The 27,115-nt window shown below is 32.8% G+C and overlaps 1 protein-coding gene across 1 annotated transcript in view; it reads right to left on the reverse strand.

The window, feature by feature from the left end:
* LOC118184135 (nose resistant to fluoxetine protein 6-like) overlaps positions 1 to 27,115 on the reverse strand; it is a 59,002-nt gene that overhangs the window by 30,079 nt on the left and 1,808 nt on the right. The window contains exons 2-6 of the mRNA XM_035353785.2: positions 23,384 to 23,625; positions 16,999 to 17,113; positions 12,777 to 12,864; positions 3,979 to 4,064; positions 2,113 to 2,283 (exon numbers count right to left, since the gene is read on the reverse strand). Coding sequence (XP_035209676.1) covers positions 2,113 to 2,283; positions 3,979 to 4,064; positions 12,777 to 12,864; positions 16,999 to 17,113; positions 23,384 to 23,625 — 702 coding nt within the window. The remainder of the gene's footprint in view (positions 1 to 2,112; positions 2,284 to 3,978; positions 4,065 to 12,776; positions 12,865 to 16,998; positions 17,114 to 23,383; positions 23,626 to 27,115) is intronic.

Here is a 27,115-nt window from a genome sequence, read left to right on the forward strand (position 1 = left end):
TATTTAAATCTGCTGTTCTAAAAGGACAAAGTTGAGCTCCTGAAGATTCCAGACAAGGCTGGCAATGCTTCCTATCGGCATTCTATAATATTCCAAATATGTTCATTAAGATTCATTTGCGGTTTAAGAGATAATTAACTAGATTAATTTCAAGTTATTCAGTCACCAAATATGCTTGTTTAAGCACCGTCGTCTGTAAAGAGAAATTTTCAGCCTACAGTTTCCTATATGTTTACTTAAGAATGCAGAATCTAATCTATTTATCTCTCGCAGGTTATAGAAACTCGGTTATTAAATAAGCAGATTATTGCCAATACTTATCATGATTTCTTCTCAGATAAGCAAACCAGAACGATGAAAGTTGCGTCGTTCTCGGACATTGAATGAGAATTTCAGAATTCTATAGTCTCTTAGAATTGGTATTTAAGCTGAATCTTGGATCTTTATTAAAATATCGTTCTCTAACATTTGAACTACACTATCAACACAGACGATAACGTTTTAAGGCATCCCTGGCGAGAGTAAAAACGATAAACGCAAAACATTGGTTGCCTTGCATGTGGGCCACTTCTTGTAGCTTTCGGCACTTCCAATACCTAATTATTCCTATTCACTGACTGTCTTGAAAGTCAGATAGGAATTTTGTAGCAATTGCTTGAAGACTTCCTTCCACTAATACAGACACATAATGGATTTGATCTGAGTAACTAGTATCTCACATCTGAGAATTCTGTCTTATCTTAAGACGGCATTTTTGTGAAATAATTAAATCTACAAATGATCTGCCAATAATTATTCAGGTGATAAACCACCTACTTACTTCCACTGACATTCAAATGTATGGTGTCTCTGACAAATTTAGCAGTACTGAATGTTAACTAGAACTTCAGCTATCAATGGCAATCCGCGAATTGTAATATGCAGTCCCCGCAGTCTCTTTGCTTGCCTATTATCTATGGTATTAGTGGCATACATCCATATCTGATTGTTCTAAATTCACATATATTGTTATTTTCGCTAATTTTTTTGAAATTAACGTATTTCAGCACCAAATTGAATTAGATTAAAAGATATTTTTAGTAATTTATATTATTGTAATGCCCCAATTTTTATTGATGAGCTGACCCAAAATTTAATTACTATTATTAGAACTGCACGTAAAGAATTGCTTCCAACCAAAAGTATTGAAACGTTGAAGACAATAAGCTGGTAGAACAAATATTTCTAACAACAGAAGAATGAAGTTAGTCTTAAGAATAAAATTCAAATTAGAGCAAGATTTAAATGCAAAAATAAATCTTTTAGACAAATTCAAAGAGAGAATCGATTTATATCAAAAATATTTTGACAACGAAACTAAACAGCTAGAAAACGTTTGCTCATATAGTATATTGCATAAATAGCCAGGAAAAAATATTTGATTCCTATTAAATTTCATCTGCATACCTTATCTGCTGAAGACACTTTATAGCAAACGAAGATACGCTCAAATGTTATTTCATACAATAATGATCTTGAATTTAAACAGGTGTTTTATCATCTTCATGAAAAGAAAGCTCGAGAACCAAATGGCTAGGATTACAATGTAATTCAAGGATACTGTGCCTATCCTGTTATGTGAAATATCACTTTTAAAGAGTCTTTTCAGCTGTTTTTTTAAATAATGCTATCGGGATAATTTAGCAGATATAATTAGTACAATACAGCAGAACTTCGATTATCTGAGTTTTGATTAAACGAGGTACGTGTTATACGAGGCCAGTGCAATAAATAAACATGTTGTCATAATAGCCTCGTTCAAAAATCAAACAATCTGTAGAGGAGGGTTTTAGCAGTAATTCAAACCGTAAATACAAGAACCTCATCGTATAGAGACACTGGTCCGTAGAAAATAGGACTCACAGAGATTGCACCAAGTGGCAGAATGGGCCCTGTATACTTCAAAATCCCAAAAACTAAAATTAAAAATTTTGCTTTTATACATTATATAGTGTTAGAAATATATTTAATTTCTGATCCATACAACTGTGATATTATTGTTCTTTTTCAAAATAAATGCAGAATAATAAAAAATTCGCTGCATGTTTTTAGTTTTATTAAATGGATACGTACCGAAAATGTTCATGTCACGAAAATAATAAGTGTGTCCATAAATTATCGAAAACAGGGTAAGAACACGTATTCCATTTAAGCACGCTAATCTGTCACTTTGCTTGTTAGTGCAGAAGAGTCTTGATAAATTTTTTATTATTGAAAATGTCAGCAAAACTCGAAGTGCATTACCTGCAAAGATAGAATAACAGAAATAGCAAATATAAAATAAATAAGTATAAAAATATTCTATAAATACACTTAGGAATATTCCATGAAACCTTAAATTTGTTCTGTATAATATAGTAAAAAAACTGCCTGTTAAACTTCAGATTCGAAATCAAGAGAACATCTGAATTAAAGTATGTTTAATTGTACGCATTTATATAATCTGGGACATTCTCATTATCGCATGTTAGCTGTATTCAATTCGTAAATTATTTTGTATCTTCCAAAATGGCAAAATAAAATTAAATTGAAACAAAACACAAAGCAAAGATTTAAAAAAAAAATTTCATATTATCTACATAAGTAAAAATAGTAGTAAAATTACTTTTTTCTGTTTCGCTGGGTCATTTTAAACAGATCCAAATACATCTGTCTGTTGTATTTATTTAATACGCAAAATAAAAAATATATGAGATAAATTCTAAATTTAATTTTAAGTCGACCTCAAAATCTCCTTTTAAGTTTGGTTATTTTGTCTTTTGCGTCATTTCAAATGTATGTTGTAAGATTTTTACATAAAGCTAATGGCAGAGATACTTACCCTGTGTTTCAGCCTATAATAATGCTGAAATTTGCTGACATTAGTCAACGAGAATAAAGTGAATCTAAACTAATATTTATATTTTAATCTTTGCTTTTCTTTTACAAGTCTCTCTCCTGCTGGCTTGCTATTGTCGCCTTTCCTGCTTCTTCAAGTATAGTGTCAGAGTCAAGATCTGTTAAAGAACGAGGCGCTTTGTGTACCAAATGAGTAGTATTTAAATTAACAAATTGTTTTCTTAAAAAAAAAAAGGAGAATATTCGAACGGCTATGACTGCTGCTAGACCTTGGAGTATTTACATCACCACTATCTAAATTATCACACGGTGTGTATGCATGCATATCTATCTATATGTCTGTCTATTTATATCTATCTATCTATCTATCTATCTCTCTCTCTCTCTCTCTCTCTGACGCCGGCCCCTGGTAAGAATGGTAAATGCACTACCGACCGACGCCTTGGTGTCTATTAAGCTTCTAAGTTGTCTTTGAAGTTCGAAACGATATCTGCAGCGTAAAAGGCAATCATAACAGAATAAAATAAAATGCAATCGTAGCATGCAATTGCCAGTATCCAGATCTGATTTTTAGTGCGAATGTTGATTGTTCCCTGAACTGTTATAAGGTATTACATAAGAAATAATATTTTAAGCTAAACCGATTTCCATACTTTAGTCAGTGGTATAAGCACAAACATTTAAAATCTAAAACGAAACAACGTTTTACGAGTGTTTGTCTTTTCTCCTCTAAATGGATTGAACTGGATACACCATAAAACTAATGGCAATTATTTTTTTATATCGTTTCAGCTTAGGAGAAATTTTAAATCAACACTCTGCATACTTCAAATGAGAGCTACCTGTTGGTATTCACTCATCCAAGTCTTGACGTTTTGGCATATTTAAATATATATATTTTTTACCCTTTGTGTTGAATTAGCATGCAACACTTCTGGTATACAATTTTCCCTATAATATCAACTCACTAGTATTAAATTATCCCAATCTGAATACCAATAATTATTAAAGTATTCAAGACTGGATAAACGCTTTATGTAAAAAAGTGCTTGATATATTGTGCCAGAAACAGTAAAAATAAAGATAAAAAAATTGACTTACTTTCTGTCGTTACACCTTTGCGTTGAAGACAAGCATCAATAAATGATGCAATGATAACAAGCATTCCAAAGAAAGCATACAGAGATCTACGAAAAAATGCATTATTTTTCTTTTTTCTTGAAATAATTCAGCAAAACAAAATTTTCATTCAGAATTACCATTTTTAGTTATTGTATGAATGAGGATTCATAATTTAATGGTGCATGAGCCTCATGAATTAATAAAACTATTTCTGTCATAAATAGTTTGAAAGTAAAAATAAATAGATTAATTATAGTATTTTAATCCCCCTGATGCGTCTGATGATTATTTTAAAGTTGTTTTCAAAAGTAATAATGAACATTGCCTTTTACATAATTGCATTGTCAGTTATTGATGTTAACTTTATGAGCCTGTAAGGTTACACTTGGTCTAGTAATGTTGCTTTGGTCCTATAACTCTACCTGACATTTAGCGAGTTATCGGTATGTCTGCGACAGTACGACAAATTTTTAGGAAGGCTATAAATCAATTGTTTTATTTAAACAGAACTTTGAACATAAAGGTACGACTTTGTGCTAGAACTAATCACTGGCTAATCGTGACAATGCAATTTAATTAAGAAAATGCAATTTAATTAACAATTTACTGGCGCGACAGTTTAAAGTATCAGCGGCGAGAGAACGCGAAGTCGAGATAATTATTTTTAACTAGAGCTGCCAGAATCTAAGTGCGCAATGCCAGAAACACTCTCTCATTATCCCAGAAAACTTCAACTTAAATACACAAACAACTAATTTGCATTCTGGCGAGGAATACGAAAAGGAGAAGTTAAAGTAGAGTTCCAAATCACAATAACTGATTTGTTTTAAATAGCTACTTTACAAGCTTATTTTAAACAAGAATTAGATATTCACATCTTAATCTCCTTCGACCCTTTAAAGTATTTATTTATTATTCATAATTAGCGTAGCCACTGAATTTATATTAAATCCAAGTAATCACTAAATATCATTTTAGATCAAACACAAAAAAGGAATGGTTGGTACAATACGTAACAACAAGTAAATATAGGTTAAAAAAGTCATGTTTGACGCAAGCGAGAAAGTCATATAGCAAAAGCAGAATGCAAAAGCTATTTATGAGAAACGAAGAGAAAAATGTAAGGAAAGTGAGGCTATACAAGATGTTCAAGAAAGTGTGTTCATTTTTCACTCCCTTCACTAGTGATTCTATACATGTATTAGATATGTGCAAAAGTTTTTGAAGTTTTGCTGTAGTAAATACGTTTTATCTTTTAAACTTTTGTCTGTGCCACTTATTTCAGGCTATGAGAGTACAGGATTATCCAGTAATCGCTAGTAGAAGGTGTTGATACAGGCGTTGCACGTGACGTTTAGAACGAGTTAAAAATGAGAAACGAGAAAGGGTGGTGTGGTGTATTTAATTACGGCAAAGCACACTAGGGCTATCTGCCTAAGGGGAGGGATGCCTTCGTGGAGGACTTTCTAAGGGAAACTGGCTCGTAACACGTTACATATGGAGAAAACCACGAAAACACCCATGCAGCCAGCCCGTTCGCGGGATTCGAACCTCGAACCGAACTACCAGTGTTCAACGACTTTACCGCTCGGCCGCTGCTGGGCTCGAAAGGAGAAAGGGAAAAGATGGCGATTGAAAATGAGCATATCAGACATACTTTTTGCCTGATATTAATACAATTTTGAAGAAGCATGTTAAATGCAATGACGTAGGTAGAGAGTGCCGCTTGTGTTGTGTGGAACTTTAAGCGTGAAACGATTTTACTCCTGCATAATATTAATCATGCTAGTCTCGTGTTACCAAGATGGCTTCATAAATGCACTACATTTTATGCTTATTTAAATGCCTCAAAACACACAGAAACTTTTATTTTCCTAAGGTATTTGAAGTAAGATAATTTAGATTATGACAGAGCATGCAATCTCTTCTGCTTAGAGTGATGTTTCTAGCTTGTTAAGAAGAGCGCTGTTACTATTGTCTGTTTCTTTAGGTATTTTAAGGCCGTTGTTATTCTTCCTCCATTTGCGATCATAACGCGTGTCGTCATTACGGCACAGCCCTTATTTTCCCTACCTCATTTTAAACTGTAATTAAAATTAGCTTTCTTTCATGCACTTTTCATGAGGTGAAATACGCTAAACGAAAATGGAGTGGAAGTCTAAAAAGCGGCGACTCAAACCATTTGCCACAGCTGCTGTTCTCATAATTAAGATACAAATCGGTCAGAGGAAAATAGCCTTGACGTTCTTGTTTTAAAATAACATCCTATATTTGAATAAGAGTTACTATCCATGACAAGAATTCTTCTTTGCGGGACTGAGAGACTGTCGAGTTTTATGGAATAAGGGGTGGGTTTTTCAAAACTCATACATTTAACTGTAAGTTGCGCTGTAAATTTGTAGAGCAATATTGGGCACGGAAAAGTGCAGCATACAATTAAATTAGTGTTCATTTTTTTATGTCAAGTTCTAGAGCAATAGGAGTCATAAAAAGAAGAAATACCCTAAGATAATTAAGTAAAACAACTTACATACAAAAATGAAGAAAAATGATTAGCAGTTCTTGGTAGAAAAATATCGTTTGATGGTAGATTATCTCTCACACTCATTCCGTTGTCGTGCAGCTTCGTCCCGTAAGCGACGGAAAATGTCCATACCAGATGCACCTTTCTCCTCCATGTAACGGAGCATTCCTTCAGCGGTCTTCTGTCTTGAAGCCCGAGTGACCTCCCATTTACCATCCAGTGGTACTCTAGATGATGGTGGACGTGGTGGTGTACTGATTAACCACTATGGAAGAGGAACAGGTCCCACGTCCCCCGTCACTTGTCACTTGTCCTTTACTATAGGTCATCATTTTAGCTTAGATGTTGTCTTCAAGCTCTTCGTTTCCTGATTCATCTTCATTTTTATCCACATCGCTTTTCACCAGTGCAACTATTTCTGCATGTCCTAAAATTTCACAATTTTCATCTTGTCCCATCCATTTTTCAACATCACCATCAGTAACTTTTTCGCAGTATGAAAGTTTCTTAAGTAAATTAACTACTTTACGATTTTCTGCCTCTTCTCTGCTTTCGTGAAATTCGTTTCCTGAATGGTCCAGCAGCTTTCTCCAGAAACGAACGAGGCTCATCTGCTTGATTTCACTCCAAGAATGAGCTATCCATCCAACAACATCCAACATATCTATTTTCTTCAGTTTCTCGATCATATCACCACCTTTCTCCATAGCTAGGAGAAAAGATGTAAGAAGTTAACGTCTGTATTTTTTTCTTCAATTCCTCCAAAATGCCCTGGTCCATCTGCTGATACACTGAAGTTACGTCAAGAGGGAGAAGCATGGCTCTTATAATATCTTCGTCTTGTAACTGTTATGCATCAATATGGGATGAAGCATTGTCTAGAATGAGAATCGCCTTCCTTAGTAGTTTTTTTTTATTTTGAAAACTTTTCCACCGATGGAACGAATTGCTGATGAAGCCAATCATTAAATATTTCTCCATTCATCCATGAGTTTGATTGATTCCGATACTAAACAGGAAGATCATGGTTTGTTTCTGTCCCATTAGTGTACTTTTTTACGTTTTTAAATGCCCGGTGTTTTTTTTTATTTGCATATAATCGCTAGTTTGAGCTTATGGCTGCCTGTTGCATTGCTGCATGATAAGACTATGACTCTCTCCTTGCTTTGTTTGTAACCAGGTGCCGATTTTTCTTCCGTGGATGCCAGCAAATTTCGAAAGTAGCATTCGAAAATTCAGACCGGTCTCATCACAACTATAAATTTGATCTCTAGATATACCCTCCTTTTCAATTAGTTTGTAGAAACTATCTTTGACTAGTGCAGCATTTTCCAATTTATCAGATAGTTTTCCCCATAAACGTTTTACTGCCTGATGCCGTACCGCATTTTCCATCTGTCGAGCCAGCCAGCACTAGCAGGAAATCTAGGCTCTTCCTTCTCGAAATTCATCATACAATTTTAGAGCTTTCTCTTATAAAACTGGTGCTAAAATGCTCTCTGTTTCCTTTGCTGCCTGTACCACAAATAAAGCGTCTCGTTCACCTTTTCATATTCACCACTTTTCATACTTTTTCTGTCCTTTAAACTGTCCTTATATGCTCTTTTCATACAAAATGACTCGATTTCGGACCTCTTCTTTTTCCACCTCATCAAAATAATCCATCCAACACCTAAATCCATGGTAATTTTGTTTACACGTTCCTTTTTATCCAGTCTTATTAAGGAATCTAGTTTCATTTTCATTCTCACGTTAATTTGTTTTCTTTTCTTTTCGAACGACATTTTCACTTCACAGAATATCAAAAGTCCCCCAAAATATATAAAGACTTAAACACGTGGTTGTAAACTGAGGAATGATACCCGGAATGAACTCGTGTGAGTTTAGTTTGCAATAAAATGCAGTCAAAAAACTTCAGGCAAGTCTTCTAACGTTTCGCAACAATATAAAGGAATGTGAGCCAGGGGCCAGCTACTACCTGACTTTCTTCGTAATCTCGAAAGAAGCAAACAGCGTTGCCAACTATTACAACATATGTTGAAATTTGTTAGACAGTTCCAAGAATTATTGACATAATGGGAAAACGGAAAAATTACAGGAAATGGACACTCAAACCTATGAATAGAACAGGAAAGACATACTCATAAATAATAATAATACGTATAATATATGTAATATTTGTTCTGTTTGGCCTAGAGATATCTTAAAAATGTTCCTAAAAAGCTGAAGAGTTATACGGAATATTGAGATATCGGGAATCGAGTTTGCGGGACTCTGCTGTACTACGGATAGAACTTCATTGTTGAAATAAAGACACCTTAGATCAGTATTCTGATATAAAAGTGTATAGAGGTGTCGGCACATTTATTAAGTGGCCGTTGTTCATCAAGACAGAAATTTTCAAACAAGTACCAGGAATAAAGATGCAAACACCCTTATGAAGCTCACTTTTTAATTTAAAAAATAAAGCAACCTTTAACCTCGTATATCTCTCGGTATCTTTACGCGGGGTACCACAATCTAAGTAGAATTTTAGTGTGCTTCTCTCACATGCAAACAAAACAATATGTCCTGCTTGGATAGCGGTATCAAGGCTTTACGAATTGATACCATTTTACGAATTGACCTTGATTACGCTGCGGGTAATGTTATCAAGATAGATGTTCTTAGAAGATAAAAACAGATCTTCATAAAGATGTGGGCAGTTTTCCTCTTTTGAAAATTCTATTCTGACGAACAATGGTCGATCTTCATAAAGGTATCAGTTTCTTTTTGACGATGCATTATTCTCCTGCGGTATCATGAAAGAGTCTTTGAGAATGTTATTGCTAACAGAAAAGCGATAAAACTAATGCTTTAGTGTGTTGAAAATAAAGTTTTGTTTCAAAAATATATATAGTGTTTCAGTTTATTTCGTAGCACATTACTTTGACATTTATTTTCATTTCTGGTGTGAATTTAGAAAGAGAGAAATCTCAAGGACTGCTTTGGACGAAAACCATTTTGGCTATGCCACTTGTCGAAAAATATTACTCTAACACAATACTGCTTCTTTCAGTTATTACGTAATTTCTTTTCGAAATGAAATGCTATTATATAAACAATCTTCAAAGTGGACTACATTCCGCATCAGAAGACAATTATTCTACAAGAGAGGGAGGGAAAATTATATCATAAAAGGCACCAATACATAGATAATAATGGAGAAAATAGTGTAGACTAAACGCTAGTTAATGTTCTATTATAACACAATCGAGTCTTTACATTGAAAAATGCAAGAACTTTTGCATGAGCTCCATGCTTTCATTTGCACAGTTTCCAAAAATAATTTTAGAGACATTTAGGAAAAAGAATTCGACATATAGTTAGTTCGAAATTTTAAGAAGTTCTCTTAATGGGTTATTGTATATTCGAGATGACAGAGCCATATAAAGCGCCAGGCGGCACAATAAATTTGCAATTATAAAAATGCATGTGTATTAAGTTATGAAACTGACGGAAAAGTTTTTGAAAATTCCCAGTAAACTGCCAGAACAAAACGAGAGGCAGTGAATGTAAGGTGACCGAAGATATCAAAGCTGGTAGAAGAATAAAATCAAACTTTGACCCTTGTAAATGCACTACTTTATATCAGGTTGTCCGAAAAATAATGCAGGTTTTTGCAATTGTTTATCTTTTCTGTACATTTTTAGCAACAGAAATATTTTGAATTACATTGGTTTATGTATCATTGTGAAGCTCTATTTTCGCTCTATATTTCTATAATAATCATTTTGTTCCAAAATTATTTTCAAAAATATTTACTAGGTGTTTTTGTTTAGATGTCAAAAGGGAATTTTCTGCAAATTTACTTTTATGAGTACAAGCTAGGCCGCAGCGCAGCACAAACTGCTCGAAATGTCAACGAAGTATGGGGTGAGAAAAGTGTTAATGAATATGCAGTTCAACGGTGATACCAAAAGTTTCGTCGTAGAGAATTGGACCTGGAAGATCAAGAGCATCGTGGACGCTCTTCAGCTGTTGATGACAATGATTTGAAGACTTAAGTTGAAATAAACCCGTGCATAACTATTCGAGAGCTTGGCGTAAGCAAAACAACGATTTCTGATCACTTAAATGGTGTAGGAAAGTTAAAGCAACTCGATAAGTTGGTGCCTTACGAATTGAAGCGAAAACAAAAAAAAAATCACCGTTTTGAAGTGTCGTCTGCTCTTCTTTTCCGCAACAAAAACGACCTTTTTCTTGATCGAATTATTACGTGCGATAAAAAGTAGATTCTCTCCAACAACTGGCGACATTCTGATCAGTGGTTGGACCGTGGTCAGACACCACAACACTTTCCAAAGCCAAATTTGCACCAAAAGAAAATTATGGTGACTGTTTGATGGTTTGAGGCCGGTCTCGTCCACCAAATCTGGGCGAAACGATTATGGCAGATAAGTACCGTCAGCAAAGCAAGGAAATGCACCAAAACTTGCAACGCATGTTCTCGGCATTGGTCAAGAGATAGCGGCTAGTTCTCTCTGACGATGTTCTGCCGCACGTCGTGCAGATGACCCTACAGAACTTGGACGAATTGGGATACGAGATTCTCCCTCTTTCCCCATATTCGCCTGACTTCTCGCCGACCCATTACCACTTTTTCAAACATTTGGATAACATTCTGCAGAAGAAATGCTTCAGAAACCAAGACGAGGTCAAAAACGCCTTTGACAACTTTATTGCGTCTAGAACTCCAGAATTTTATTCTACCGACATAAATAAACTTATATCTCGTTAGCAAAAAAACATTGATTCGGCTGGTGCTTATTTTGATTAATAAAATTGTTTTTGAGTTGAGTTATGATATTTTAAAGATATAGGTTAAAAACCTGCATTATTTTCCGGACAACCTAATAAATATGACAAAACAAGACAAGAGCTATCTTCCAAAAGGGTTTGAGTAGGATTATTCAGATTATGGCAAACCATGCTAAGGGTGTTTGCCTTAAGGGTAAATATATCTTTGTGAGGACTTTCCAAGGGAATTTGGTCCGGTTAGCAATGAGTTTCCAGCAAATGTAGAGCTATATAATAGCTCAAGTGGGATAAACTATCCAAGAGATACTACGTTATACCTTTTTAAGATAATCTGCAAATTTCAAAATTTTTCTTCTAAATGAAATGAAGATCCAGAGAACAATGATCGTAAAATCTACTCTAAAACTGATCTAAAAGTGATGAGGAGAAAGACAATGGGATTATCTTTCCCACTTTGTAAATTGTAAATGGATGAAAAAAAAAATTGTAGAAATTTTATTTAAAATGAAAAATTTAAATTCAGCGTACTTTATTGATTTCATTTTGCTTAGGAAATTTGTGTTTAGAAGCAAATCGATCTTCATCTACTAAATTCCTATCAGAGCTTAAATTATTATTATCTATTACTTTTTGTGCCTTAGACCTTACTTTGAAACTTGAATATATAATGAATCTCAATAGTTTGAGACTTTAGTCGTCTTATAATTATTCCATAAAATACGCTGAATTTTTATAACGGTAAATGCTTACTATCATGACAAAAAAGTACAAACCACATGATAACGGGCTGACTTTATCAGATCTCTGTAGTATACGGAAATAAAGCAGAATGTGTTTCCAAGTTACTTTATAGGATTTTACTTGATTTGTTGAAATCGACTAGTCCATTAACCTCAACAAACGTAAAACGAATTATCGCTGTATCTGAAAGTAACTCATGGAGATGTATAAATAAACCTTTTCATTTAAATCGAACTCAGGAGGTTGTTTTAACAATATTAACCGCAGCTCGTGGTGATACAACTAAATTAAGACAGGCAGGGAAAAGTGGACGGAGCAGCAGAATTTCGCCTATGAATTTACAGGTTTCAACTCCATGGGACTACTGTCTAGAACAACATCCATCACGGGACACCGGGAGCTTAAATTCGGGAGCTAGCCCAGCAAGGAATCCGGTACACAGTGTGCAGCGTTCTCACCTTTGAAATAAAGTAATAGTCAATTTGAAGTCAAAATGTGAAACAGTAGCCAAAGACTACACAATTTAAATCTTACTTTAAGTTTTCTCTGTATCTCTGCCAGCGCATCAAAATGAAATATACAGCTGGCAGAAATTAACCTCAATTTAAATACTAGCTACATTCATTTACACTTTGATGAGGAAACGGAAAGGAGATGTTATGCAAAGGCTGAAATTATAAACGCTTAATTAAATAATAACCTTAGAACTTACATGATACAAATTTGTGTAATGGAGAAGTTTATCTTTTTCTTGACTTCACATCTGTACACATTGACATCTAAGTGTAGATCCTTCCCAACTGAAAGCAAAGCTCTCATTAAAAAATGTAGTAAATTATTTGTATCTATTACAAAAATAAAGAATTAACTTTTTCACTAATGTGTGCTTTTGAAAGAAATTTCAAGTAAACACAGGAAAGCATTAATTCCGAATACATGATAGAAGTACTGATTTATGAGTTACGAATAAGAATATTTAATATTTTCTTACAGTTATACTGATCACATTCTGTTAGATTTGCCGTGGAAAGCACTATATTTTAGGAGAGCACTACAAGAAAATCTCATTCTTTAAAAACAAGTCTCAGAAAATGATTAATACTGATAAATTATTGTAACTGAAGTTACAATAATGATAAATTATTGTAACTTCTTGATCCGAAATGTTCCCATACTTTAAGGAAATCTTCTGCTTAAGATTTAAAAGATGTTTGAAGGAATAAGCGATACACATATTGATAGCAAGTGAAATTGGTTCACTGAAATAAATGAATATAAAGCCATTTGATAAAATATAAAATAAATAATATAATATTGTAACTTCTTGATCCGAAATGTTCCCATACTTTAAGGAAATCTTCTGCTTAAGATTTAAAAGATGTTTGAAGGAATAAGCGATACACATATTGATAGCAAGTGAAATTGGTTCACTGAAATAAATGAATATAAAGCCATTTGATAAAATATAAAATAAACTGTTTTTTTTTTATTTTAGTAACTCTTGTTGTAACGTTACTTTTTCCAAAGCACAGGTTGGGCATTCCTATTTTCAACAGTTGTTGACCATGAAAGTAAATTGGGGCGTTTTTTTGAATATTTCAACACTATCAAACGAATGAAAAGGAATTACTTCATGAAATCGAATTTTAATTGCTTTAATTTTCATAACAAGTGTTATTAGTAATTATCTGGCCTAAGGTGTATGATTAAGCCAAGTCCCAAAATTCTAGCCTTTTTTTTTCAATTTGTTTGACCACAGAGAATTCATCTCACTTTTTATTTCTTTTCCCTGACGTACCAAAATTGTATTTTAGTTTGTTAAGAGTACATATATTTATGCATGTAAAGAAAATTAAAAGAAAGCAATATGTTTGGATAAACTGATAGCTAAATAACGCGCTGAAAGCAAGCTGCTATAATTTAGTGGCTATAAAAATCAAAATTAAAATTAATAAAAAATTCAAAAATTATGTAATGATATAGCAATGCTGGCCAAAAAATGAAATTCTATCAAAACCAGTTTGGACAACCGCTGCATGAAAATGCCAGAATGAGAAAACATATAAATTTATAAACATTTCTTTAAAAAAATTTAAATATTTAATTAATTTTACATCTCTTATAACATCTTCATCAGGGGGTTGGTCTTTCAAAAAATGTAAAAATATACAGCCTGTGTATGAAGTAACCAATTTATAATTTAGTAAAGTCGAAAATCAAATTTAAAAGAATTTTAAAAATCAAAATTTAAATTTTAAAAGCTAAGTTTTTGTAAATTATTTTAAAGCTTTAATTGTTGATTTGCTATTTATGAAAATAATGTCAATTTTTGGATTTAATTACCCCTATTTTTACCATTTCTTGCCTAGCTTTTAGAATTGCCTTAACGGGTTTAGCCTTGTGCTAGCCGTGTTGCTTGCATATTTTGCTTGCGTAAGTTAATGTTTAGGTTTTAGTTTGTGAATTCCAGCGGCACTTACTTAAGATGAAATTGAATATTTTATGCAACCTGTCTGCAAGCTACGGAGAGTGATTTCATAAAGCATGAACTGTGTGTTTATTAAGTTCGAAGTTTAATAATTAAGATTGTAAGGATTATGTTAATTTTATGAACAGTTAAGTTTAAAGTTAAAGTTCCTTTTCTGTCAAATTCTTAACTTCAACTTACTACTTCCGGCCAGAATGTAGTTTTGGAATCACTCTGAATACTTAGTGAGGAGGAGCGGTATTTAAACAATGAAGTCTACTTGCTGAGTGGGAGAGAATCAGAGTTTCTGATTTGTGCGCGTCTGCTTTTTGGCTACTCTCTCTCTCTCTCAAAGCTGTTATTACGCTCGGCCGTACTCAGGCCCTTGATAAGCTTCGTAGTCAAATAGAGTTAAGGGGACAACTCGATTAGAATCTTGATAGCTTCGGCTATATCTCTTTAGTTAATCTTAGTTTTTGTTTAATTTTTAGTCTCTTAAGTTCAAGCCCAAGTGTCGGCTTTGATTGTACACTCCAAGACGGAGTTTTGTTAAAGCTTATTGGAATAATAAAGGGTTAGTTAACCTTCCTTCTTGTTGTTTCTCGACACACGAATTCTTTTTTACATGGGAAAATCATGTTACAAAAATAATAGGACACGTACTATTCTATGAAATAAAAAATGTAAAATACGTATTAATATTTTAATAAGAATATTTAATAATAATAATGACTATTTATTAAACTCCCTCTCCCCCCAAAAGGAACTTTTTGCTATGGATTTAGCTATATTTTTCGTTATCTCTGGCCTATATTTTCCTCGGCTTATTTTGCATTTACTAATTTAAGTTTTTGTTTTAAAGAAATACATTATTTGTAAATTATGTATTCTATTCTAAAACATTTGGAGGCTGTTTTGAATGTTTCGATATTATCAAACATCCAGAGCCACAAATTCATTATCAGTGTAATGCACATTGTCTTAGAAGAATTTGAAATTATTTTGTGGTGATAATTTTAGATTTACTTTTAAAATGTTAGTATGTTCATACCAATACATTATAACATTAACAAGCTTCATAAAATAATTTTTCCATCCTTACCGCTCGTATTCGGTGTGTAATAGAAAGCACGTCGCACTAGCAATCAGAAAATATGGAGTTTGAAATATGGGAGAGGCCATCACTTATTTTTCATGTTTCTTGTTTCGAACTAATCTTAATGTCTCTACAGCTTGAGATAAAAGTTTAAAATAGAGACATGCGCCCTTATAAGGTTATACGTTTCCATCATTTTCCCCTAATGTAACCAACTAAAGTTTTCGAAGTTCACATTTGACTGCTCTGTATGCTAAAGGCATTGAATTAAGATCAGCCCAAGATAAATTTATCAAGTACTATCTAATTGCAATGTTCAGAACTGTTATTTGTCATAAATTCTGAGACAGATACTTGACGTTGTCTGTTGTTTGACTGATATAGAACTTTTAACTTCGTATCTAGCAATTATGTACGTACTATATCGGATTATTTTATTAACAATCTTTCGATTAAAGATTGCTGCACATGATTTGCATCATATTTAGAAGCACCTCGTTTTATATTATTTCATTTATCTTAAAAAATAGTATTATGTTGCATTCCAAATATCTTCTTAAATGGTCTTTCTTTTTGAATTCCGTTATGTTCAGAATAATGTTTTATAATACCAAAACTTGAAAAATTTTGTGAATTCGTGATCGGCTATTCTTCTTGAAACAGCCACGATAATAAATGTAAAAAATTATACAACTTCTAAAAAAAACTCTTTTGAAGAATTCAAAGATATCATTTCTGAGATACCTTTTATTGAGTTTCGATGAAAATATTGTCAGAAATGAGCATGTTATGTATTCATCGGAGATGGTTTTTCCCAGTTTTATTTGTTTGAGTAGTGTATAATCTCTTATTACATAATTTTTCCCTATATCAAAACAAAATGTTAATGTTTGAACTCACTATTTATTTCTGGAAGAAATGTTAGAAATATTATTATTAATGGCAAGTAAAACGAAGTAAGCGCTTACTTCTAAGAAAACTATATTTTATAACTTTAACTTGGAGCATTTCAAATTTTTGTCCTCGTTTTCGGAAATCATACGTCCGAAATGTGTCCCGTCAGTTCAGTGAGACATGCTACGTAAAAAAATGCATTTATTTTAATTTGACACTTTCTTCCTTTTTATAATTACAGTCTCTCTAGAAATCGAAATTTTGCCCTCCTGGGCATGGTCTGGTAGACAGACGGAAACCAGTATTACTTTAACCTACAGAGTTTAGTTAAACATGAATATTTATAAAGCTCAGTTAAAGTGAAAGAGCTAATGGTGTTTGTTAAGAAAGACTATTTCATGTAAAGTAATAAAAAGGAATAACAACATATCTAAAGGTTTGATTAAACTGAAAATAACTGTAAAAAAATCTTCTTACCTGAGTTGATAAGAGTCTCAATGTCTTCCTTTTTACAACCAGAAGGGATGCATACTCCAAGGTTCAGGGCATAGGAGTAAAATGTGTGCAATCTGGAAGCAATTTCATCAATGATCTAGAATACGAACGTTATGCGCAGATTACTAAAAGATTGATTACTACAAGCTCTCTGCATAAGATACGAAACTGTTACATGAAACTCTAAAAATGATAATAATATGTTATAAGGAGATCTCAGAAAAAAATAATAACTCAGAAAAAAATTAAGGATTAATGTAGAATTTGTGATCTTCTTTAACCCTCCCTACACACATATCACCTACTTTTATGCTGGCAATAAAGCTGTTAACCGCAGTTTGGGGAATTAAGTACCTGTCCTCCAGAAATGCAGTGCTCGGGGCATTTACGTCTCTGCTAAGAGTATGTCTCCCTGCAACTGCCTTCAAGGAATTCGTCAACGAATTTTTACCGATATGAATGAGTATTCTCGTTCATAAATAAAAATTCAGATACATCTGCACCTCTGAAAAGTTTTACATAATGTTCCAAGACATCATCCCGGTAGCATAATGGCAAACCGCACATTGAGTTGATCAATGTTACCGAATTTTGCTTACTGCGCATGCTCAATAGTATACCGCTGGCATGGGAGGAAATCCTGGCGACTAAGCATAAGCAACCCTACACAAGTTTGGATTGGATATCATTTTTTTTACAATTGCATTACTATAGAAATCTGTTGTGTGCGTTTTGATGTGCTTCTGTTTCATTTACTTTTTGGCTTATTTTGTTCATAAATATTACAGTTAATATCAGCTATTTGACTTTAATTCATCAATATGAACTGAATTTATTCCTTAATTTGATAAAGTATATACGAATGGAACGTATGGTAAATACTCAATTGCTTTTATTCCTCAGAAGTATAATAAATAAGCATTCTGCTAATATATATTGTAATGTTTCCTGTTTTGTTATCCTTCTTAAACGAAAATTTGCGTAGTTTACAATCGATAGTTACGCTCTAAATAATGAAGCTACTTACAGCCTAACAAGTTTTAAAACCCTGAACAATTTACGCCCAAATAACACAATATCAACCATATACCGTATTTATCTTCTTTTAAAATAGTTGCCGTTGCGCCAAATTCTATTCTGGGCATGCGCAGTAAGTGAAATTCATTTAACATTGATCAACTCAATGTGTGGTTTTCCATTACGCATCCCGGTATCTCTGGTCGGCTCAGGCAAACTCGATTAGGTTCGCAGATACGAGTCCCCGCGTGTAGACGCTATCCGGGCGTAATGATTCCGACTTTCGATTCTTTGTAAGTTCGAACAGTTTATGAGTCGTATCGAAGAAAATGAAAGTTCAGAACAGTTCACAGTCTGGGTGAGCACACAAAAGATTCCAACCAGAAACACACCTGCGGTGCAGGTTATGACGAAGGTAAGTGCGCGGATAAGCAAATGGCGTGGTAAAAGAGATGCCTTAACTCACAGAATATGAGAGTCTCTCATATGTGATGTTTACATATTAGGAGTAAATAACGTAAAATAACAGAAAACATAAATGCATAATGAAAATTAGAAAATATGTACATTATATAAAGGTAATTATGTACAACAATTGGCAGCTGACCGGAAAAAACAATACAGTATGAGATTATGCATAGATATAATTAAGGTGGGACAACTAGGAATATGAATTATTAGAAAGACAGTTAATGATCAAGGTATCTGAGGACCGCAAGCGGCCGTTTTCTATTGCTGTCAATATTATAATCATAGTTTAGCGCTGGTAGGGTGCTATTATTAACATTTGGTATATTTTTGAAAAGTTTTTCTGCAAGACTAGCAAAGTGAACATATAAAGTTGTTACCTCAAGCTCTTGGTAAATTACCGGTCACAGAACATATATTGAAAATACTTGTAGGGGCGTACGTTCATCGGTCATTATTCCTCCTCATACCGTCTTACCTGCGTTACCCAAATGGTCACGTCCCATAACGTTCGAAGGAATGTTTTGCGGTCCTGACTCCCTCCAGATCTAAATACGTTTAGAATTAGATGTTAAATTAAATCTCGTCTTATTAAAAAAAGAGAACACATGACCACTGGTATTCACTAAGTTATGACGTTCTTTGAACCAATTAAAGAGTTTACTCTTTTGTTGTGAAGATGGTGCAACACATGCTCTTGGCTTTCTGACATAAAGGTCTTTTTTACTAAGCCTTCTGTATAGTGTTTGTCGTGACAAAACTGTTCTAGTGGCGGCTGCAAGCTCTCAACTTAACTGCCGAGTTCAAGACTTTCGATATTGTTTCTATATCGCACAAACTGTCTATCTTGAAATATTCCCACATCTCACTTCTTTCATGATTGTCTGCCTTGCTTTAAACAACCGACGATTCGCCCCCCCCACAGATTTTTCCAAATGGTGTTTCAGAGCCAAAGTGTTTTGAGTCTTTACCCGCTAAAATTAAGCGATATATTACAGAAATTTCAGAAATTTACTCATATCACTTTGCGCGATGGATTAGCATTATTTTGGGGTATGAAAAAATAAATTTTGGACACGAGTGTGTACGGTTTCCCTTAGTTCAATTAACAAATTATTCAAATTTTTGTTATCTTTCCTGAATTCGTCAATATCCTCTTGCATTTCCTCGCCAGGATGCTAATTTAAAATGAAGTGAAGTGAGTATTTAAACGGGTGAATCTTGGAATTTATTCAGAGCGGGTTTTCGCTAGCCAGCGCAAGTTACGATTCTGTTCTTGCTGTTACGCGGAGTTGCTGATACACCTTTTTGGCCATTTAAATAATTATCACGCAGGTTAGGTTGCCGAGTCAACCTAGTTACCCTTAACTTAAGGTATTAGGCCAGTACTCTTCTTTAGACTTGAATTTATTGTGTAACGATTCACAAGTTCCACCGCAAATTGTCAGTGTTATTGTAAAGCACGAGTACATGCATGTTTTTTTGGGGAGAGGGTAGGGGATTCATAGCTAAAAATAATAAAAGGTTATTTTCGCCCTTCTTTTGTGCTGGTATTATTTCACGCCTGTGCGAAGTCTCCAGTTTCCTTAGTAGGGTCTAGTAGAGTTTATGGGGCCAAAGAAAGTAAGATCCTATAAGTGTTCATAAGCTTCATTATTCCTAAAGGCAAAGTTTTTGAACATTTTTCTTGGAAATGTTTAAGTAGACCAACAACTAGTTAAAAGTTTGTTTAAAAAAGAAGTGGTTAAATGCTCTTAAAATAATAACTTTCGAATTCGTATGTAACATGTCTATTTATTTATATTTTATTTCATTCAGAAATGTTAAATGTGACACAATAGTCCTCCATCGAATTTTTCCTGAAGAATTTTTCAGAGTTTTATCTGAATATTTTTTTTGAAAATTTTATTGTCAGTTACTCGTTTAAAAAACTTATTCACTAGTTTAAATTAAATTTCAGAAATATTTTCATGCAGTAAGGATTTTTTTTTAAATTTTGAAAAGCTATGCAACAAAAACATCACTAAACTATTCGTAACTTCAAAAACATAACCATATTTTCAATAATATGTTCGAGACATTTTAAAAATATTCAGCTTTCCTTCAATTTCCTTTAGAATTATCTACGGAAAAGAATCTTAAATCCAGTGTATTTTTCATACCTGTAATAGACTATAAAACGTACCTTTCATTTTACTTTACACAATTAAAAAAAAGTTTTTCTTACAAAAACCTTTTATTTAAAATCGATATGATAATTAATGCACTAAAAAGAGAAAAATAATTTGTCGCAGAGTTTAATGGGTATAAGAGATTAAATAATTATATTTACAGAAATCATCTACAATTTTATATTGTGAATAATAAAAGCGTGGGGCACCTATGATAAATTAAAAAAAATAATAACTTATACATTTCAAAATGCAATTAAATTAATATAAAATTTATAATGCCATATATATTTGACGCTATAATTGAATAGATTTCGTTGTTTAGGCGCCCCACGCTTTTATTATTCGCATATAAAATTGTAGAGTAATTTTGTAAATATAAAAATTTAATCTATTATTCCCATTAAACTACATAATAAACTACTTTTCTCCTTTAAATGCATTAGATATCATATCCATTTTAAATAAAAGCTTATTTTATAAGAACGTTTTTAAATTGTATGTTATTTTCTGTTTTTTAATCTCAATTTTACGTTATCAATAATGAAGTTTTTAATCATTATTAAAATATAAGCTATGAATTATGAAAAGATTATGAAATAAAGAAAAATTCCTGAACGTCATTCAGAAAATGAAGACCTAAAAATCAGAAAATGAAGGTCACTTCAGTTTAGGAAATTGGATACAATAACTGTGTTACAACGAGTATTTTACTTGCTAAAATAATAAAAAAAATGAATATCGTCGATTTGTCATTACGTGCCCAAATATGGAATGCTCAAAAGCAATTTTTCCGAAAGAAACGCTTTTTCTCCCGTCTGCTTCAGTCGGCAACACACGTTCTTTTTTTTTAAATGTGAAAAATCGTCCAGTTAATATTATTTTTTATCATTCTTGTTTTAAAGGAACGCAAAAAGTGTTTTATAATCTGTGAAACATTTAAAACTTTATATCGGATACATTTTTAGATGTTGAAATTTTAAAATCGTTTAAAAAATCCAGCAGTTTCTAAAAATTCAAAAATTAAGTCATAGTTTTCATTCAAGATTCATTAAAACGATTTACAATTTTTCTCTCAAGAAGTAGGTTTAGATGAAAATCTTTCAACCCTATTAGCAAGCGCCATGGATAACTGTTAGCTCGTCGAACCAAAGAATCAGGTTTAGCGGTGTTAAACACAAAAGTTGTTAATGAGTGTTAATTCTAATTAAAATGTAATTTACTTTTTTATTCAGTATCGTCATGTAATCTGTGCTTGGATGTCATTCGGTTTAAATGAAGATTCTCTCCTTCCTCAAGGAGGAGAGATTTGATAGGCTTATTGTTCTTATTCCATATTTAAGAGACCTTTCAAAGGTGAATGTAAAATTGCATAATAATATTGAAATACCGTTTGCAATACACTTAATGATCTGGACCTGTAGTCAGCAAAACAATTTAATTAATTCCAAAAACAAAACTAAAGACGCGATTGAATTGCCCTGCATAGATTTTTCATATTCAATTGTGGTTTCATTTCGTTTTCCATTAAGCCTACCTGCCAACAAAACATTTTCTAGAAAAAACAAAAAAACTTGAAAGTGAAGCGCTGTGTTATATTGCTAAGAAAAAATTCAATCGTCATCCAAAAATTTCCGATTACTGTGTACTACTTTGAAGAGCTCACCACTTAAGTTCTAGAAAGTTAACGAAACTTGAGAAAAATTTAAAAACTTAAAAAACATAAAAATCGTAAAGTTTTTAAAAATTTGCAATATAATCTTGAAATGTTGATTCCAGTTTAACATTTTAACAATTGTAAGCTAAATAGTAAAATTAGCTTATCAGTTTACCCTTGAATGCCCAATATATTCGAACTATAGAGCAAAGTAATCATATTTTTAAAATGATTTGTCGTAAATAACAGTGTGGAAAGCAAAAAAAATTATTATGGCATTATTTCAGGATAAATTTTCGCATCATACAAAATTATGCTATGATTTAATACAGAAAAGACTTAATTATTCGAAATTATTTCACTAGATCGTTTACCAACGAATAATTCATCTAAGTGATAATATTACTTATTTTACCAGAACAAGAATTCCACTTATTGAAGACAAAAAGCGTTTCTTCAAAGCGTTTAAAAACATCATTTGAAAATTTCTAATACATTTACCAAATTATTATGAAATTACCAAATTCGAAAGCATTTACCAAATTATTACGAAATTACAAAGTTCTAAAGCATTTACCAAATTAGAATTTCCTATACGAAATAACCCTTTAATCTACATTTTACTATGAAATGTAATACTTAATTTGTTGTATATGTTATTAAACAAACTAAAATATTGGGAAAATAAAAACGCACAAACTGGTATAGACATAGAGAGAGCAAGTATATAAGATTTTTTTTTATTTCATTATTTTAAAAATTAAGAACACATAAATAAATTCTCAGCAACTTTAATTCCAGATAATCTCAAAAGAAAACAAGCCATTCTGTTAATCAGAGATTGAAATGTTTGGAGGCCAGATAATTGGAAATGTAGGTACTTCTAGCATCATTTTATAATTTTATATATTTCTGCAATTAAAAGAGGTATTTTACCCAGTTTTAAGCTTTAATTCATATCACACATTTTAATTGCAAGTCAGTTATTGAATGCGATCCTGCTAAAAGAGTTTAGATCTTACTACAGTGGTTTCGAATTTGAAATGATACTTACGTTTTCTGAGCTTGATGCATTTTCAAATTCTTCTATTCTATCATGTATTCGATATATTCTTCTCTTGGGTGGTAATTCGGGCTTTATTTGCAAAAGACAGTATTTCCCAGCAAACAATATTTTTCCGTGATCTCTAGAACGACTGCTACGTGCTACAGTTCCAAGGCATTCGTCGTAGTTCCCTAGAAAGGTTGTTGAGCCGCTGATTAGGCCATCTGGACCTTTAGCGGTTGCATCCAGAACTGAAAGAAATTGTAACAGAAAGAAAAGAACATATAATGCATGAGCTTTTATAAGTGAAAAATTATGCTATATTTCAATTATTCTGTGATTTTTTCTGGTATTGTTCACGAAATTTTTGTTCTTGCCTGATGTCAAACGGAATCTCTTAAGGACTTGACAGCGCAAGATGTCCGAAAATTGCATTTCTCCGTTTAAATGGCTACGGAGAAAAAGGCACAGCGCCTGGCTGTCAATGCAAAATAGTTAAGACGTCGTCTTATCTTTCAGGCATGGCAAACTCAGAGTACAGACTGACTGATTTTTCTCAGTAATTAGGGATAAACACTGCAAAGTGTCGAATGCATCTATCTTCATGCAGTATTTCGTACGCAAGAAAGTTTGCAAAATTTGCTATATTATTGGCTATAACTTTGCCATAGAATTCCTGTTCGTTCTGTGAAGATGGTCAGCTATGTAATCTATCTTCAGATCAGAATGCAGGCCTCTATTTCTAACAAAAGGAGCCCCTGTTGTAGAGTCATTAGGAATTTTTTAGAAGCAGAAAAGATGAAACATATGCAACCGCCTTCGCCGGGAATCGAACCACGGACCTCTGAAATACCGGCTCAGTATGCAGAACCACTACACCACGAAGGACGCTAAGAAAGTGGAAGAAATACCTTATACTGTAATTATTTGCAGAATTTTCTTCTGAATAGTTTGAAGTTTATGAATAACATTTGCACTTCCATTCGGCCAAGTGGGAGAAACATTAGTGAATATTGGTCTGATAACAGATATATAAATATGCCTTTCCCTGGGAAAATTGTTTTTGTTCTTCTGCCCATAAGTATTTAAGCTGGTGATCCTTACATATCATTAATTACAGTCTTCCTGTGAGCTAACGATACTAAATAAGAATCAGCATGATATTCTGGAGCTTTCTTTAATCCTTCACACTCGAGGCCCTTTCGCTCTGGCGAGCTAACAGCTCGAGACGATTTTCCGTATATTGGTGAATTTCTTACAGCTAACTTAAAATGATTTCACACGCAAATTAAAGAAATCAAATGGTTCTTTTATGTGTGAAGATACTTGCGGTCCTACTGCTCGTTTGCCGGATACAAAGGGTATTCTTCTTTGCGATATTTCTACGGATTCTATGTACGTTGTCCATTCTGAATTTTCTGTCTCTTCTGCGCAATCACTGTCGCTTTCCCATTCACTGTCTATTACCCTGAGATTTCGCTTTCTTACAACACATTCTTCATCATCACTATCATCGTCAATGCTTTCCTCCTCTGTATCGTCAACTAGTTTATACATAGAAGAAATTTCATTCTTCATCAACAAAAAATTGGATTCATTTTCAGTTGAACTGATTCTTTCATAGTATTTCATATTATTGGACTCTGTAACTCTGAAATAATATTCCTATTGCCATGACTGTCGAGTTCGAACTAGCGTTGCAGGCACAAATATAACAATAAATTTTTTTAAAAAATTCTGAAAGTTTTCAGATTTTATATTACGCCCAAAGGGGCTTTTTTTAACGTTTTGTATGTCACCTTTATTTAATAAATATAATGTTCTTCGCACTTAAACCATAAAATTCAATTCATCAGCAGTATCGCAAAATAATTTAAAAAGAGCATATCTTTAGAATATCCGATACACAGTCTCGCCCGCTGGAGATAAAAATGTTTTCTTTTCGCGTACAGTGTTGCCATTTCTCGCTTTCATATCGTTGAGTTTCTTAATCAAAAACTCATAATGCTTTACAAAATATGAAATAGGTAATAAAACAAATTCCAAATTCAAAAATTGGGCGTCGAGATGCCCATATTGGGATGGAGACATACAATATTCAAAATTTGATGGCTTTTTTGAAAATTTGATGCCGTTGTTTTATCACTATGTGAGAAACGTACATACATTTATGCAGATTCTTCATTATTTAATTTCTTTAAATATAATATAGGGTGATAATATTTGGTGGCAGCAATTTGAAAAGTGAAACGCCACAAAATGCCAAAACGAAATTAATGACACTTCTAGGCTAACGCCCTTTGGAATTGAAAAAAATTGAGAGTTTTCAGATTTTATATTAATTTAATTAACGTTTAATTTACTGAAATTATTATTTTTATTTATTTAACGTTTATTTTATTGAGAAAGAGTGTTTATGTCAATTCAACAATGCTACAGATTCGAAAAAACAAAAATTATAAAAATGGGCTTTTTTTTTTTTTTTTTTTTTGCATGGAGGCAAAGAACTCAGAGAAAAAGAACTACAGACAGATCTAAAGGAAAATTCGGATAGGAGAGGGATGAATCATCCTAGGATGGCGAATTTTTTTTTGGGGGGGGGTATCAAAATATTTATTAAACATCTCCAAAACTTTCTATTAACCTTATTTTACTAAAGGCTTTTTTAGAAGTCAATATAGAAAGTGCTTTATTTGTGTAGCTCTTTTGTTTAACAACGATGTATCATATAGAACAGCTTCTTCAGGCGAGTTTCTGTGATATGTTGACGAACATATATTTGGCGGGGAGATAAGCGTTTAGTATGCAGCTCGGAAACATTCTATTAACTCTTTTTACTGCTGGTTATTTAGTAAAACTACATAAAATGTGGTTGTGTGATATATTCAAGCATTATATAAGTATTGCTACGCATATCTGCATAAATGTTTCAAACAGTCGTTTACAATCAAAATGCTTAAAGCGAAAGTTAAGTTGCACACACACAGAAAACGTTAAATGGGTGTTAAGCCTCATATTGAATACGATGCATAATTGCTAAAATTCGTTTGAGGCACCCCGAAAGGCAAATAGACACCACCATCTTCTTAGGATATGTTAAAATCCTGAATTGGACACTGTTATCATAATTTTGTTCAAAATGTTAATTTTTAAACAAAATTTCCTACAAATTTGAAATTAAATTCAGTATTATAAGAAAACATTTTTTCAGGCTAAATAAAGAGATAATAGTGCGGGTTTTTTCTATATCTCAAGTAGTATTTCTAACCACATCCAGCTTTGATTTTATCAATGACGAACGAGTGGTAAATTCGTTTTTAGAAATATGTATATAATTATAACTTTTAGTCTCTTATTTTATTTATGGTAACATGATTCCTCTAAAATAATATGTTACACATGCCAGAATATATGATGACCCCTCTTCCAAATTTACCTTTTGAAAATCACTCCTGTTTTATATGCTCAGCCTAATATATTTTTAAAAAATTCTCTACCTAATAACCTACCTAGTCTTTGAAACATTTTTATTGATTACAATAAAGTTACTTGTGTTCAAAAAATTATCAGTTGGCTATATTGTAAATTAAATATATTTTAATTTATACGAATTAAATAAATTATTAATGAATAAGTTTTTTACCCCAATGGCGGGCACTTGCCTATAACGGCATAAGTCCTACTAAGAAGAGGTGCCCATTTTATTGTAGAGGTCCCTAACAGGCGGGAGTGTTTATTGCT

The sequence above is a fragment of the Stegodyphus dumicola genome, chromosome 4, assembly GCF_044657685.1.
Source record: "Stegodyphus dumicola isolate Sdum_Otavi_A_Nest chromosome 4, ASM4465768v1".
NCBI classification, from domain to species: Eukaryota; Metazoa; Arthropoda; class Arachnida; order Araneae; family Eresidae; genus Stegodyphus; species Stegodyphus dumicola.